Source organism: Lepidochelys olivacea, assembly GCF_965140295.1.
Source record: "Lepidochelys olivacea isolate rLepOli2 genome assembly, chromosome: 4".
In the NCBI taxonomy this organism is placed as follows: domain Eukaryota; kingdom Metazoa; phylum Chordata; order Testudines; family Cheloniidae; genus Lepidochelys; species Lepidochelys olivacea.
The window spans coordinates 19321975-19339174 of NC_140414.1; the positions used below are offsets into that span (position 1 = coordinate 19321975).

At 41.3% G+C, this 17200-nt stretch overlaps 1 protein-coding gene across 7 annotated transcripts in view; it reads right to left on the bottom strand.

Moving 5' to 3' along the window:
• Nucleotides 1-1242: 1242 nt before the first annotated feature.
• The window catches only part of RUFY3 (RUN and FYVE domain containing 3), an 81286-nt gene continuing 65328 nt past the window's right edge, over nt 1243-17200 (bottom strand). For 6 of the 7 annotated variants that reach the window (XM_084626335.1, XM_084626337.1, XM_084626333.1 and 3 more), the window contains 5 exons: nt 16454-16577; nt 14488-14567; nt 10392-10419; nt 8448-8522; nt 1243-3807 (listed from right to left, as the gene is read on the bottom strand). In XM_084626335.1, coding sequence (XP_084482461.1) covers nt 3664-3807; nt 8448-8522; nt 10392-10419; nt 14488-14567; nt 16454-16577 — 451 coding nt within the window. In that variant the 3' untranslated portion in view covers nt 1243-3663. Of the gene's footprint in view, nt 3808-8447; nt 8523-10391; nt 10420-14487; nt 14568-16453; nt 16578-17200 lie in introns of those variants that run through there. The other variant, XR_014711335.1, reaches the window with a different exon arrangement.

Sequence of the window (17200 nt, forward strand, 5' to 3'; positions counted from 1 at the left end):
CAGTGGACAGACTGCTTAAGGGTACTATATTCACTATATTGTGTTCTGACAGAGGGCAGCTCTACACTAGAAGCGCTGCATCAGCATAACTACTCCACCTCCATGACAGGTGGAAGTGTGTGTCCAGCTGACAGTGCTGATGTGGACAGCACTTAAGTTGCTGTAATGTGTCTTGCTCAGTGGGGTGTCTGTCACACCCAAGGGATGTAAGTTAGATGGACTTCAGCAGTAGTATAGACCCCCATGCACTAGAAGTTAGAGATGTAAATGGGCCTGGTCCTCAAATGTGATTTGGGGGAGAGGTATACAGGAGTCTGAGACTTATCACTATATCTGCCTTTGAGGTTGGCTAACATGTTTTAAAATGGACACTGGCACTTGCAAGTCAATGATCAGGATACTGTAAAACCACATGAGATTTTAGTAGTAGAGTTTAGGCCTGATTATGGTACTAAATTTATCACCCATGAAGGCATATAGCATCACTTGTAGGTGCTGCTGCTTAGTTTAACAGGGTGCAAGGGTAAGGTTTGGCAGTTGTTCATCTGGACCACAGCCTTCCTCACAGTTCCATTTTATTGTCCCAGCTCCACACACTCAGTGAGTGCATGCTGAAGTTCACAGGGAGGCATAGCCTGTGATATCAATGGGAAACACTATAGTTTAGATGTATCTAATGTATACATCCTTATTTTTCCAGTCCCCCACAAGACAAAATCAAGCACAGCTTTAAACAGCTGGGAAAGAAAGAATTACATTATACCACCATAACCCACTCAGTCCCTAAACAAAGTGTTTGGGGGAAATTGAGGGGCTCTGTTTACATTTCAGTGTTTCCTGGCTCAACAGTGCTCCAGTCTGACAAAGCTCTACCACCTCATCCTAGGTTTAAGAGCCAAGCTGAGTTCCCTCAGTGATTACATTTTGTAATAAGTGGTAGAGGCCAAAATAGCCTTACACTAACAGCTGTGTAATCCACATTGTCTTTCATAACTTGGAGTTTAAGAAACATCTGCTGCTCACTGTTGCAGTGCCACTAAAAACAGGTGATTAAACGAAGGCCACACAACCAGCAAAACTGATGAAGGTGCCACTTGTGTAAATGGCAACATTCAGAGCTAGCAAACAGTGCTTTTTAATACAAGGGCCACCTTCCAGATAGTGATGTATTTAAGGTTACAACTCAGCCTAGTGCATAAGAACAATACACAAGCAGAAATGAGAAGCAACTGATTAAAAAAATACTTTCTCAAATAGTTTTATTTTGCATGGAACAGTGCCAGAAAATACCTTCCCCCCTCCCACTCAGTTTTCAGAGCTACACCTACAAACATGCTTGAAGAATTTCCCTTAGCAAGTGGTATCCAACACTGCATTTACAAGTCTCTAAGATGACATCAAAGGACATAGGTAGGAGCCATCTTGGAGCTCACCTTGTAATTGTGACATTTAATTTTAGCTCTTCCTCAATCTAAGCTGTACGCAGATATGTTACTAACTCATCATGGCTGAAGTAAACTTGTTAAGCTGAGCACAGTGGGTTTTATGTAACTTGGATAACTTCTTTATATAAATGACTATCGTGCTTTTTAAAATGGAGACTTTAGAGTTGCAGTATTAATATCTAAAGGTAGTAGCAGCCATCTTCCTTTTTGTGACTATCTAAAGGTACAAAGGCAACCAAGGAATCAGCTACCATCTCAGAACTTCTGATCACACTCAAGGTAATGTGGACATGTCAGCATTTACACATTAAAATTAAGTACTGTTTCCAGTTTGATATCCAAATGCTATCAGAATTGCTTAAATTTCAGTTTCTACTCCATCAGCCTAGCAGAAAAATAAAACCAACTCAACTAGCCGATTTAAAATTGTGTAGATTTGTACAGTATATGCATATTGAATATTTATCCTCCCTGCAAAAGCAATCAACCTCACCTTCAGGCAAAAGAGTCATTAGTAAATTAGTCAGTGACTTTTCCAGTCACTCAAAGTGCTGTCCCTGACTTTGCACTGGTGACCCTAATTAAAAAAACAAACATCTCTTCCTGGAAACTAGAAAGTGAATGTATGAAAGCACCCTATATTTCCACTTAGATTCCAAACACAAAGCTACTTCATTTTTTAATTCCTCCTGAAAAGTTATAGACAATTGCAGGAAGATAGAACTACACTGAATGCATGTAGTTCTAACAGATTTAATTTGCATATAATCACCTTTGGAGAAAAACTAGGTTTCCCTAAATATAGATTTGTAGTAAAATTAATGCAACACCCCTGAATACACAAATATACATAAATCAGTTTAAAGATTACAATACATTCTGTGGTCTTAATGGTTTAGTTCAGTTTCTAATACAAAGTAGGCCAAATAAACTAAACCCCTCTCTTTAGGGAGGGATGCATACCAGCATTTGTAATTTTGCTGTTTTGGCACAGGGGGAGGCTGGAGCCCTAAGAGAAGTACAAGTGGCGCCTTTTGGTGGAGTACAGAAGCCTTAAATATGACATCTTATGTCAGATTATCTTTGTATGAACCATAAAACCTATCAAAGTGAATTTCAGATTAGCACATTTGAGCCTCCTGCTAACAGCCACTGTTTCTTGTGGCTAAAACTTGATCAGTCTTATGACTATATTTAAATAAAGACCACCACATTTGCTGCTTGAACAGCTGATTAATGTGCACAAAATTAGGAGCAGTATGTTGGACAGAATGTACAAACATGCCCCTAAATGGTCTGTTTAAAGAGACCAGTTTTTTCCCCCTCCATTTAAATATTCTGGAATCTAAATCCATCCTCTAATCATCAGGTCAAGATAAAACAGATTTAGAGTCTAAAATTCACAGCTACCATAAGTCACAACTAGAACCTCCACTATAAAAGTTCAGAGGTACCTGTTTTTACCAAAAAACAAACCTGTATTTAAATAATGTTTGAGGATTGTGCTATGAGAACTTTCAAGCGTACTGTGCTGAGCGAAATGGCTGCTATTCAGTTCTCCTCTCTCTCACGCCTCAAAAAAATAACCCCAAAATCTTTTAAATCTTTCCCCTCAACTGTTGATGTTATGCGACAACCAGACTGGGGCTCAAGAGGGGACTGAATTGAGTAACAATGTGCCACGCACATGTTTAATTCCCAGTTCTTTTGTGGGATTTCTCTCTTTGAACTGGAGCATCACAGTTCAGTAGAACTGCCAAGGACAGAATGGAAAAGGGAAAGTGGTATTTCAAGCAGAGCTACACATGCTGGTGAACAATAACTCTTTGTTCTTTGTTTCAATTATCATCCGTTTTCTTCCATTTTGCCTTCAAACAAAACACTTAAGTAAACCTTTGTACGTGTGTTTTTACCTCTTCTTGCAGTTGCCATGGTACATGTATTAAGGCTACTCTGACAAGTTCTTCACACAGCAGCTCATGCCTGAAAGGGGGGGTGTTTTCCTAAAGGAGGGCTCAGACCAGCATTTTAAATAGACAGTTGAGAGAGAATGTGAACACAAGAATGTACTTCCTCTCTTTGACCTTGCAAGAGCAGAGGGAAGAGAGATTCTTCTCTAGAAACTCGCCTGAACAGCTTCAGAGCCAAGCCTAAGGTACAAGATTTTGTAGCTGGGCCAAAAACCTTGATTGGCCATCACTGTCCCCCATGCGGAGTCCTACAATGGGCTTGTTGAATATTGCTGTATCAGCTGTTTGTGACATGTGTTGCAAACACACTCTGGATTAATGCTGGATGGAAGGGGCAGTTCATTAGCTGAACAGGCCTTGCAGAAGATTCCGTCACAGTTCTTGCAAATGTTCTAAAAAAGGGAAAGAGGAACGAAAAGTGGAAACTACTGTTAATGAGATGGGAGACCACACCAGCCAATCACAAGGGGCTCAACACCACCAAGTGAAGTAATCACATTTTCTCCCTAATGTTCAGTTGGCCAAAAGACTACTTTGTCCTTGCAAAGGGCACCTAAAGCTTCTGTCCCTCACCCATCACTAAAGACTACCTATTGACCCCTCCTCCAACCTTTGAGGAACAGAAGGTTCTTTCCCAAAGGATGAGAACGTTACTTCAGCAGAGTTCCTAAACCCAGAGAGTAAAAATCAAAATCAGGACTTCAGATCACAATCTCAAGAACAGGCTGGAGCAAATTTCCCAAACTGTACTCAGATGTGATTTGGCAAGAATCAATTTAAGCAATCAATACTTTAAAATTCAAATGCTAGTTAATCAGAACACACAACTATATATGAAACCCTAGTAGTAAAAGTCTTATCCACCAAAGCTACATGTGTATTTTTAATTTCATACACATTAGGGCTGTCAGTCACAGTTAACTCAAGCGATTAACTCAATTAAAAAAATTAATCAGTTTTAATCACACTTAACAGCATCCAATTTAAATTATATTTTTAGATGTCTTCATTTTCAAATTAGGGTTGTCAATCGCAGTTAACTCACATGATTAAAAATGATTTAAAAAATTAATTGCACTGTTAATACCAATTGAAATTTATTAAATATTTTTGGATGTTTTCTACATTTTCAAATATATTGATTTCAATTACAACACAGAATACAAAGTGTACAGTGCTCACTTTATTTTTATTACAAATATTTGCACTGTAAGAAACAAAAGAAATAGTATTTTTCAATTCACCCTAATACTAGTGCAAACTCTATCATGAAAGTTGAACGTGCAAATGTAGAATTATGTACAAAAAAAGAACTACGTTCAAAAATAAAACAGTGTAAAACTTTAGAGCCTGCAAGTCCACTCAACCCTACTTCAACCAATTGCTCAGACAAACAAGCATGGTTACAATTTGCAGGAGATAATGCTGCCTGCTTCTTGTTTACAATGTCACTTGAAAGTGACAACAGGTGTTCGCATGGCACTTTTATAGCCTGCATTGCATTTATTCTTGGGCCACCATTCCAGAGGACATGCTTCCATGCTGATGATACTCGTTAAAAAAATGTGTTAATTATATCCTTGGGGGAGAATTGTAAGTCTCCTGTTCTGTTTTACCCGCATTCTGCCAGATATTTCATGTCACAGCAGTCTCCGATGATGACCCAGCACATGTTCGTTTAAGAACACTTTCACAGCAGATTTGACAAAATGCAAGAAGGTACCAATGTGAGGTTTCTAAAAATAGCTACAGCACTCGACCCAAGGTTTAAGAATCTGAAGTGCCATCCAAAATCTGAGAGGGATGAGGTGTGAAGCATGCTTTCAGAAGTCTTAAAAGAGCAACACTCAGATGCGGAAACTACAGAACCCAAACCACCAAAAAAGAAAATCAACCTTCTGCTGGTGGCATCTGATTCAGATGATGAAAATCAACATGCGTCAGTCCACACTGCTTTGGATCGTTATTGAGCAGACCCTGTCATCAGCATGGACACATGTCCCCTGGAATGGTGGTTGAAGCATGAAGGGACATATGAATCCTTAACACACCTGGCGCATAAATATCTTGTGACACCCATTACAACAGTGCCATGTGAAGGCTAGTTCTCACTTTCAGGTGACATTGTAAACAAGAAGTGGGCAGCATTATCTCTTTCAAATTGTAACCAAACTTGTTTGTCTGAGTGATTGGCTGAAGTAGGACTGAGTGGACTCTAACATTTTACATTGAATGCAGGTTTTTTTTGTACATAATTCCACATTTGTAAGTTCAACTTTCATGATAAAAAGATTGCACTACCGTACTTGTAATGGGGGAACTGAAAAATACTCTTTTTTTACAGTGCAAATACTTGTAATAAAAATAAATATAAAATGAGCACTGTACACTTTGTATTCTGTGTTGTAATTGAAATCAATATATTTGAAAATGTAGAAAATATCAAAAATATTTAAATAAATGATATTCTATTGTTTAACAGTGCAATTAATCAGTAACTTTTTTAATCACTTGACAGCCCTATTTCAAATATATTTATTTCCGTTATAACACAGAGTACAAAGTGTACAGTGGTCACTTTATATTTTTTATTACAAATATTTGCACTGTAAAAAAACAAAAAACAACTTTTCCGTTCACCCTATAGAAGTACTGCAGTGCAATCTCTATCATGGCAGTGCAACTTACAAATGAAGAATTTTTTGTTGCATAACTGCACTCAAACAAAATGTAAAACTTTAGAGCCTACAAGTCCATTCAATCCTATATCTTGTGTAGCCAATCACTCAGACAAGTTTGTTTTCATTTACAGGAGATACTGCTGCCTGTTTCTTATTTACAACATCTCCTGAAAGTGAGACCAGGCATCCACATGGCACTGTTGTAGCCTATGTTGCGAAGTATTTACATGCTAAATATGCTAAACATTCGTATGCCCCTTCATGCTTCAACTGGCAAACAACGCTCTTTTGTTTCATCTTTGTTAAATTGCAGATATTTGTATTCAAAAATAATATAAAGTGAGCACTCTACACTTTATATTCAGTGTTGTAGTTGAAATCAATATATTTGAAAATGTAGAAAAACATCCAAAATATTTATAATACATTTAAATTAGTATTCTATTATTAACAGTGCCCTGCAAACTGATTAATCATAATTAATTTTTTTAATCATTTGACGGCCCTAATATACACGTATATGTGGGGTGTGTATGGATGTATGTGCATAAGTTATACTGATATCTATCTACAACCAAACACTACTCTCATATTTGGGGATTTATAAAAAAAGCTGGTATAAGACATGCTGGAATTTGCAGTCCTTTTAACTGGTGTGCTTCCTAAAGGCAAGCTGAAAAGCTTCTACAGAAACCATATTTGAGACTCCATACTATCAGCAGCATGTATTCAAAAATAAAAAGGACATGGTTTACACCAATTGTTCAAGTCGCTGCTTTACGTACCTGCGAGATGGGAATTCAGGGATCTGTCTCTCTCTTGCCATAAGGGCTGGTGTCCTTGACACCTAATACTGTCAAGAAAGCAGCTCCTTGCTCAATTCCTTGTGTCAGTGACACTGTCAGTAGTTCCAGAGGAAACACAGAACCCCTCAGTTCAGGCCTTGGCAGATATACTAAAAAGGCTTTCAAGTTCTCCGTGAAAGTATCCATAATGGAAATGTGACCCAAGCTGCCTTCTAATAGCAGTAATTTTTAGAGCCTTAAAGCTAGTGCCCTATATAACATGGGACAAATCTTTATGGAACACAAGCAAATCTCAGGAAAAAATGCCAATTATGCAGGAGGGATTAGGTGGGTCTCCCAGTGATGTTACCAGCTTGCCAGAGGAAATAGGACACACCTCACATAGGGGTTTTCCTATGTAGCTCTCTCAGTGCTATTGGGAAGAGTTCAGTAGCTCCACATATGAGAGAGGACCTAGCAACCTTAGCAGCAGGGATGTTGAGGCACTGTGAAAGGGAAGTTAATTTAATTAGGGCTTCATTTTCTCTGTCTGAGATGAGGCCTATTGTATGGCACCATTTCTGTGATTCTGGAAAGGAGGAAGGGCAAGAGAAGAAGAGTGACCTTTTAAAAAGAGAGTGAGAGGAGAGAAAAAAAAGAGTGAAGATAAGGGGGAGGTGGCAGGAAAGGAAGTGGAAAAATAAAATAATGAAAACTATGTGTTGACATGCTCACTACTGGCAGACACTAGGGAGAGGGCTGATTGTGCTCCCAGGTGTGGATGGGGCGTGAATTAAAAGCAGCTCTTCAGGGGATGGAAGCATACCAGCATTTATCATTTGCCAGTGTCAACAGCAGGTGGCATGGAGGATCCTGAAGCCCTCTCATTTAACAGCTTTGTCCTAATGGGAAGGTGGACAAACATGTATTTCCTGGTGCCAGAGGTGAAAGTAAGCCGGTGCGCCGTACCAGGGGTGGATCAGCTTCCCCAGCCACAATTTAAAGAGCCTGCGGCTCCCAGCAGCGGCTGAAACCCCCAGCCCTTTAAATTGCTGCCAGAGTCCCGCTGCTGGAGCCCTGGGGTAGCGGCAGCAGGGCTGGGGCTGGGGCGGAGATCTACAGGGCCAAGGGCAGTAGGAGTGGCTGGAGCCCCATCCCCAGAGCCCTGGGGAAGCGGTGGCGGGGCTCCGGGGACCATTTAAAGGACCCAGGGCTCCAGCCACTGCTACTGTCCAGGGCCCTTTAAACCGCTGCCACAGCCCCCGGCTGCCGCTGTTACCCTGGGGAGGGGGAAGAAGGCACTTGCCAGTACATGGTGGGCTGGGGCCTGCTCTGACCCCCAGCCCTGCCCCTTCCCCCTAAGGTCCCACCCCTTCTGGAGGCCAGAGCCAGCCCCAGCCCAGCCCTGTACTGGTAAGTCCCTAGACTTACTTTCACCCCTGCCTGGTACCCAGGTAATTAAAGGGAAATCTACTTGTATTTATCAGCTTTTAGAAAATTAACTTAAAGGGAACATGTGCTACCAGGCTGGCCAAGACACACAAGCCTCCCCTTAACTGAAGTTACCTTTGTTTTGGTGAGACTGCCTTCCTCTTGGCACAGCTGGCATAGCTGTGATTTTCCAGGTCCAGATGGCAGTTCCTAAATCATTAACAAAAACAAACAATTGCTCAGCATTACTCTTCCTGCACCCTCCATTTCAATATTATTGCTTGTGTCTGCTACCCTCCACCCTCAACGCAGTTTTCCCTTTTCCTAGTCAATTTGAGGCACAGTCGGATTGCTCAGAAAGCGGGCAGCCTGCAGGAAGCGTTGACTTGTGCACATACACAAACAGGACCGCAAACCATTCAGAAAATCACAGGACAAACTGTTCTTCTGGGAAGAAGTACTTAACTCTGGCCAATCAACTTCCAGAATCCACATCACTGAGTGTGACTGACTCCCTGAATGTTGGCTTCATCCACTGAGTCCTGGAGTGCCCAAAGCCAGAGTAAAAGGGCTACATTTATCAGGTCAACAAGGCTGCTGGGGGGAGACTGATCCTTCCTCCTAACCTGAAGACAGGTCATTGAGCACTTGTGCAGATGGATCGGGGAGACACACACACACTCAGTCACTCTCTGCATTTGCACCACACTCATGGCAAAGATGTCGGAGCGCTTTCCACAAATTAATGCAAAGTGTAAAGAAGCAATTCTTCTGTCTAGTCTAGTTCGCTGGTTCTCAGGCTGTAGCCTCTCTGCCCAACCTTTGCGCTGACTGTTTCTCTGCACTCGGAGAATGCCAGGGCTGTGGGAGGATCTGGTTCCCAACATGGAAATCCTTACCAGCTCAATTCAGTTGACAGTTACACATCCTAGTAGTAAAGAGTCCTGTGGCACCTGATAGACTAACAGACCTATTGGAGCATAAGCTTTGCATCCTACAAAGTGGGTATTCACCCACGAAAGCTTATGCTCCAATACGTCTGTTAGTCTATCAGGTGCCATAGAACTCTTTGCCGCTTTTACAGATCCAGACGAACAGGGCTACCCCTCTGACACTGGGCATCCTAGTCGTATTTGTTTTGCTTCACTTTCTTTTGCTTTCCCCTTATCCATATGCACATGACACACACACTTGTACTAGATCTCTATAGCTGATGCTTATCCTACAACCGAGCTACCTTGTGGCATTTATTTCACATTTTTAATTAACTTTTTTCCTGTCACTTCAAACATTTTTAGACGTCCCTCATTCATAACATCTAAGGCTACCATTACAGGGCTGAAGTATTTGCAGTGACTTCCTACTGTTCTATTAGCTTTAAGGCATGTTTATGATCAGAAAAGTGACTATAAAATGGCACTCTCTTATTCAATATTTCTGCTCCGAGCGTGTTAACAGATCGTATTTTACTGTCCCAGAAGAAAATACTTAAACCCTGCAGAGTGGAAACTGCATGGACGAGTGAGTTGGCTTCAGGCAACAATGCACAAACACCATTGCCAACTGAGTTCCAGTTGTAGAATCTTTAGCCCTGGCAATGATGCATGAACCAGGAAGAACACAGCTTGACATTCAGAGCCCAGAACGAAGGAGTCTGCAAGCCTGGAAGCTGTCGGTGCGCGTGCGTTTCAAACCAAACCATCTTTCTAATTGTAAACAGGACCTGACGGACACTGAAGACACTGATGCAGACAGAATATGAAACTTTAATGTCATTTTCATAATCAATTTTCTGATCCTAACTGTGCTTTACCAGGCACACTATTTACATAAGGGTAGAAAAAGACTTAACTTTGATACAGAATATCTTGACAAAGCCCTGGCTGGGATGATTTAGTTGGGGTTGGTCCTGCTTTGAGCGGGGGTTGGCCTAGATGACCTCTTGAGGTCTCTTCCAACCCTAATCTATGATTCTATGATTTTAAGGTTGCATGAATTAAAGAAGAAATTGTGAATACATAACACTTTTCCATCACATTTGTACTTTAATGTTTCAACATAAGCAGAAAAAATACTAACCTGCTCTTCTTGTATGACAGACTGTATCCTACAATAAAAAAAGAAAACGGTAAGTTAGCAGTATCGTTTTATCCACATCTCCCAGAAGGAAATAGCTTGAGTCTCAGATCCATTCTCACTGAAGTCGTTCCTTGTTTTTTTATGGTTTTTTTTAATACACTATTACACATTTTTGTTATTTCTTGAGGTTTATAAAAAACACCTATTTTGAACTCCATATGCTTGCAAACTGTAAAACCATTCATAAACAAATACGTATTAGGGAATACATAATTAGGTGCTGTGGTGTCAAAGCCTATCAGCACGAATGTGGGATGGTCCCCTTACACATTAGTGGCAAAGTCGTTAATTACACTTTGCAACCTGAGCATCAGGTACTGTGATAAATGAAGGGGGGAGGGAATACCTCCCTTTTATGGACACCCAGCCAGACAGTTAGTTGAAAAATCATTCTTGGTAGCTGTTCTCTGCTTGCTTTACCTGTAAAGGGTTAAAAAGTCCCCCAGGTAAAGAAAAGGAAGTGGGACCTGACCAAAAGAGCCAATGGGAAGGTAGAACTTTTTAAAATTGGGAAAGAAACTCTCCCTTTTTGTCTGTTGTGCTCTCTGGGCTGCAGGGACACGGAGCAGCAATGCTACAAGCAGGAATGCTGTGTAAGGTTTGAACCAGGTATGAAAAATTATCTTCCATACCTAGAAGGAATTATTGGGACAGGGAATGTTTAGATAGACGTGATCAGGTTTATTTCTTTATTTTGGCGTGTGGCTCTCCTCTGTACTAACCCCAGATGCTTTTGTTTGCTTATAACCTTTAAGCTAAACCCCCAAGAAAGCTAGTTTGGGTGCTTACTTTTTGGAATTTCTCTTTTAGAATCTAGCAAAAGCCTAAGTTCCAGATGTATTTTCTTTCTTTTTGTTTTTAAATAAAATTTACCTTTTTTAAGAACAGGATTGGATTTTTGTGTCCCTAAGAGGTTTGTGCATATGTTGTTCAATTATCTCAGAGGTGGGCAAACTGCGGCTCGCAGGCCACACCTGGCCCGCAGGACCATCCTGCCCAGCCCTTGAGCTCCTGGCCGGGGAGGCTGTCCCCCCCCTGCCCCGCAGCCATGCCACCATGTGGGCAGCACAGCTGGCTCCAGCAGGGCTGCAAGCTCCTGCTGCTCTGAATGGCATGGTAAGGGGGCAGGAAGGCGGGGGGGGGGGAGCAGGGGTGTGGATTAGGGGCAGGGGCTCCCGAGGGGCAGTCAGGGGGTAGGGAGCAGGGGGCGGAGGTTTGGGGAGGGGGCAGTCAGGGGACAGGGGGGTTGGGGTCCTGGGGGGCCAGTCAGGGGACAGGGGGGTTGGGGTCCTGGGGGGCCAGTCAGGGGTGTGGATAGGGGTCTAGGCAGTCCGGGGACAGGGAGTGTTGGATAGGCTTGGGAGTCCCGGGGGGCAGGGGTGTGGATAAGGGTTGGGGGGGCAGTCAGGGGACAGGGAGCAGGGGGGCTTGGGTTGGGGTACTGGGGGGGCGGTTTGGGGTGGGGCGTCCCAGGAGGTGGCAGTCGGGACAACGAGCAGGGGGGTTGGATGGGTCAGGAGTTCTGAAGGGGGCAGCCAGGGGGCAGGAAGTGGGAGGGGCCGGGGCCAGGCTCTTTGGGGAGGCACAGCCTTCCCTACCCGGCCCTCCATACAGTTTTGCAACCCCGATGTGGCCCTTGGGCCAAAAAGTTTGCCCACCACTGAATTAGCTGGTGGCAACAGCTGATTTCCTTTGTTTTTCTCTTTCTCAGCTCTTTCTGGAGGGGGGCAGTGAAAGGGCTTGAGGGTACCCCACAGGAAGGAATTCCCAAGTGCGCCTTTCTGGTTTCAAAGGGGTTTTGCATTTGGGTGGTGGCAGCATTTACCAAGCCAAGGTCAGAGAGAAGCTGTAACCTTGGGAGTTTAAGACAAGCCTGGAGTAGCACGTATTAATTTTTATAATCCTTGCGGGCCCCCACCTTCTGCACTCAAAGTGACAGAGTGGGGATTCAGCCTTGACAGGTGCCCATCCCAAACTCATGCTAATATAACCTTTAACCACACCATCATGCATTTAATATACATTAATGATGATCTGCATAAGAAAAATACACACTTAGGCTCATGCTGTTTCCCTCCTTTATGACATATGAAGGAGACCCAAAAAGTTTTTTCCCCTCCCCAAAAATGTTTTCTTCTCTGCATTATTTTTATATAAGAAATGTAGATCATGTCTATCTGGGAAGACTATGATGAGAACTAGTGAAATAACATCACAAGAGCCTAGAACAAAAAGAAATGAGAGGGGAAGGGATGTTTAGTTAGACTGTGTTAAATGGCTTTTGGTAATATCTCTTTAGCTTCAATAACTAATTAACATTTTGGAAAAAAAGAAGTCTTTGTTAAAGGTTCAATATCCCCACAACTTCAACTAACATGAAAGCTTACAATATTCTTCCTCTTACATTCTCCCCATAAATCCTCCTGCAAAACCAGGGAAGACAGGAGTTCATATTTCTGATATATTCCAAGTAAAAACAAGGAGGGGGAAAAAAATCTTAAAACCTTCCAGGCTATTTTATATACTATAAAGCAGCTAAAAAGGGCACAAAAGCCCAATTAATAAAAAAAGATCCTTTTCAGGTCCCCTGTAGTTTATAATAACCTGTCTCACACAGCATTTATTTTCAAAAGTGATATTTGAAGGGATTATATAAAAGTGTCTTTTACTATGCTTTGAACAAAATCCAGATTATAGACCTGGTTCCCGACTACAAGAAATATGAATTTAAAATGTCTACCCATTTGAACACGAGTCTTTACCTCATCTCCAGGTTTTTTTAAAAATAATCTTCCCGATAAACAAAAACCCAGCCAAAATAACATAGGCTTATTTTCTGCTGTTGTGTTCAATTCACTTTAGCACATTTAAAAAAACTAAACTCTTACCTGAATGAGATTTTTACATTAGTATGTTCGTAAGGATTTTATTTTTATTATAGAAGCCATTTCTCTCTAGAAACCCGCACCCAGCCACCCCCCTCTAAAAAACACAATCTTTAGGCTCCAATACATCTTGTTCTTGGTCCTCAACATTATACTATACCAAAGTTGAATACAAGAACAGGGTTTTTTTCCTGACGCACTAGTACCAAAGGGGCATGTCCCTGCAATTTCAGATTTGTGAATGCAGAGCTCCTACCCTGCCAAGGCCTAAAAGTCAGCCTAAGGGATAATGTTCTCCAAATGAAGAATTACAGCCATAGATCAGGTGGCTCAGAGGTAGCTGGGAGAGGAACAGGAATCTCTTCATCACCTCCCCCATTCCAGAGCAAGAAAACCTGATGCCTGGCAATGGAATCTGTGTCCCGACTCAGTGCTGTGAAGTAGGCACAGTGGAGAACCTCAAACAGTGGGCACAAAGACAGTTGCAAACCTTTGTTTGGTAGAACTGCAGTACTCGACAAGTCCCTGAGTGTGTTACACACCCCTAACAAACCTCTGAACCCCACAAAAAGCACAGTGGGAAAGACAATGCTGGAGTCTTTTCCAACAGTTTGAGAAATAAACCATATTGTGACCTCCTTGTATGAGGCAGACTACAATTGAAGAAGCCCAAAACAACCTCTAAAACAGGAAACTTCAAGTACACCAACTCCTGTGTGCACCAACCCCAGAATCTCTCCTAAAATCCTGAAATGCCAACTTCCCACACTTAAAAGCGAATCCCTGTTTCTCTTCCAGGTTACTGTGTAATTGAGAAGAGCAGATCATACCACCCTGTAACTTTAAAATCTCAAATTACAAGTGTCTTCACTTCAATCAGAAACGTTTAAACTTCACTTAGAAGATTTTAGCATATTGTTTTATTTAGGACAAGAGAAAATGACTAAGTTTCTCAGTGAGGGTTGGAGTTTTTGTTTTTGTTTTTTTTAAGCGAAAGAAAAGGGTAAGCCCACAACAAAACTAAATTCTCACCAACACAGTAATTGATATCTTTAGCTGAGAGCTTAACAAACTGCTTTTCACATTGCAGAGAAGAACAGAGACAGGAGGAGGAACTGTGAAAGTGAGAAAAAGGGGATATCTTTCCATACTTGTTTGGAAGAACAGCATTTTCCCCTCTTCCAGGCTCTCCCAGTCTGGCATTTTCTTCCTGGATTTTCTGCTTCCCATCCTGTCAAAAGAAAACATATTTACGAGTCTTTTGAGTATTTTACTAACTGCACTCTTACGCATTTAGACTGGGATTTCCAAGGCCGCTTAAATGACTTAGTGAACACAAGTCCCACTGACTTCCAATGGGATCTGTATCTAAACCACATGGGTGCTTTTGAAAATCTACCCTTTGACCTCTCACACCAGTGTGGTATACGAGCACCAATCTAAGCACACTAGCTGTTTGCCTTCCTCTTGCTGGGCAGAAAAAAAACTGAAAGATGTCCAAGCTGGCTTCAGATTTTTAGAGAGGTAATCTAACCTTTTTTTTTTTTCTTTGAACTGGGAAGGAGGAAGCATAACCCAGCCACCTGGACTGATATAGCAGAAGCAGGGAGGGTAAATATCACTTGATATTTGTCAAAATAAATCTATAAATGAGACAAAGGCAAATCCCCAACCAAACGCAGCATTACTTTTCAACACGACTAAGAAAATAAACTGCTATCTGTATTAGTGAGGGTAGGAGCATGTTAGAACTTTCTCAGCACTATCCATGCCTATGATAGTTGCTAGAAATTTGAACTACAGCTTGGACAGGGCATTAAACTGCTGTTAAAATAATATACCTGTATAAAAGTAAACCGTCCATAGACCACGAGACACAATTAAAGGAGCGGATCGGTTACATAAATAGATACTTCTGTAAATTAATCCCATTTATTCCTAAAACAAAGATATGAATGTCCCATCCTAGTCAGTGTTCCACAACAACACATAAATGGAGGAGGGTGATCCCATGAAGAAAAAGGCACATCAGAAAAAGAAAATCAAACCCTGAAGCAACGAAACATGTACAACGAGAGAAAATAATTATTTTTGCCTTGCAGCTGAATAGCTTGCTTTTTTGGAAAGATCAAACAGCAGCGGGTTTTGAGAGCCAGCTGCAATAAAATTTTCATTCTGACACCTTTTGTTATCGTAGCGTAACGGCTGTTGATATACACAATGCTTTTGACAATTAAGTTATCAAGACACATTGCATGTACATTGCAGCACCTGTTCTTTCAGGTGGCTAATCTTCCCTGGGTTTCCCCACAAGACTTCAGTAGTACTACTCTCTCCATGGAGGGCTTCTTTAGTTCTTCAGTAATTTTTTCTTTTTAAACCAGTAGCATTGAGAACACTTTTTTTAAAAATCTAGCAGAGTACAGAAATACCCTGTACTATTTCACTGTCTTCATACTTGAGAGTTATGCTGTGTCTCAGGAAAAGCTGCTCTTTTCCTGACACTTCCCAGGAGACAGCCAAGTCTAATGATGTACAACAAGACAGCGAGAGATCAGATTTTCAAAGTTGTTTTAAGACAAGTTTAGTTAACATGAAAACCAATTTTTTCTTCAAGAATAGAACTTGCAACTTTGAAATACTGCTCTTATGCATTAAAAAGCCAGCTTCATTTCTTGAGTTGTACTCTCTCTCAGACAGTCAGCATGGTAACTTCCTGCTTATGATAATCTGAAATTATTTTAAAGTGATTTACTCTTAATGAGATGTAGTGATTAGAGTATCTTTTATACTGCATTTTTCTTTAGTAAATAGTGCTGATGAACACAATCAATTTCAAGATTCTGTCCAACACCTGGGAGGGAGGGATACACTCTTATAGTACAACTAAACTTGTTGCTCTTAAAAAGACCTATCTCAGGCTGATAATCAAGAAAAATTTCAATTTCATGGTGTGTGAATTAAATACAAATTTATATGAACTTTTTGTATCCTGACTTCTACCCTCATACCTTTACTACTGCTGCACAACAGCAACACATATGTGCAGTCACACAAAGCTCAGGGTGAGACAGTAGCTAAAATTAAACCATATGTAAACGTGAACAGTGACATTACCATTTTTAATTGCATCTTCTGGCAGCCCTTGCCTTGGGATACTGTGATTTTGTTTTCTTGGATGCCCTGGTGGATTGGTGACCATCGGTCTCTTTCCCGTTTCAGTTCTTGTTCAAGTTGGCCCCTACAGTATAACAAGAGGGAATCATGGATAAATGAACTGATTTTACAGCACGCAATATGCACAGCTATTAAAAAGGTGATTTATGTTTTTAGCAAAGAAATTGCCATTACCAGAATTTTCAGAACTGTACACCTCTGAACAAATTATCCCAATGCATGTTTAACAAGCCCACAATGCATAGAGTCTGAATCTAAATTCTGGATCTAATACAGTCTAACTTAATTTTGTTTAGATGTATGAAATATGCACCTGTTCACTAAGTCTGCAGGTCCTTAATTAAAATAGAGTCATATTTTTAACATGCTACTGCCAACAACAGTATACAAACTGCCACAGTAAAAACAGCATGAAATCAGAAGCAACATCTTCAACCAATTTCCAGGGACATCCTTAAAGAAGCTTCCCCTCCTGCCCCTCACACAAAACCTTTGTAACTGGGGTGCTTTCCACCATGGCTGAAGATTAAAATTAGGTTGTGTCGGAGCAACTGAGTTCTCAAGCAGAGGGTTCTCTGCTGAGTACCCTGTCTGCAAATCCCGAGTGTTTGAGTCTAGGGACTGTTAAGCAAGAGCACATCAGCTGATCATAGTGCCATGGTCCTAAATGGGGTGAGGTGTGAGCTC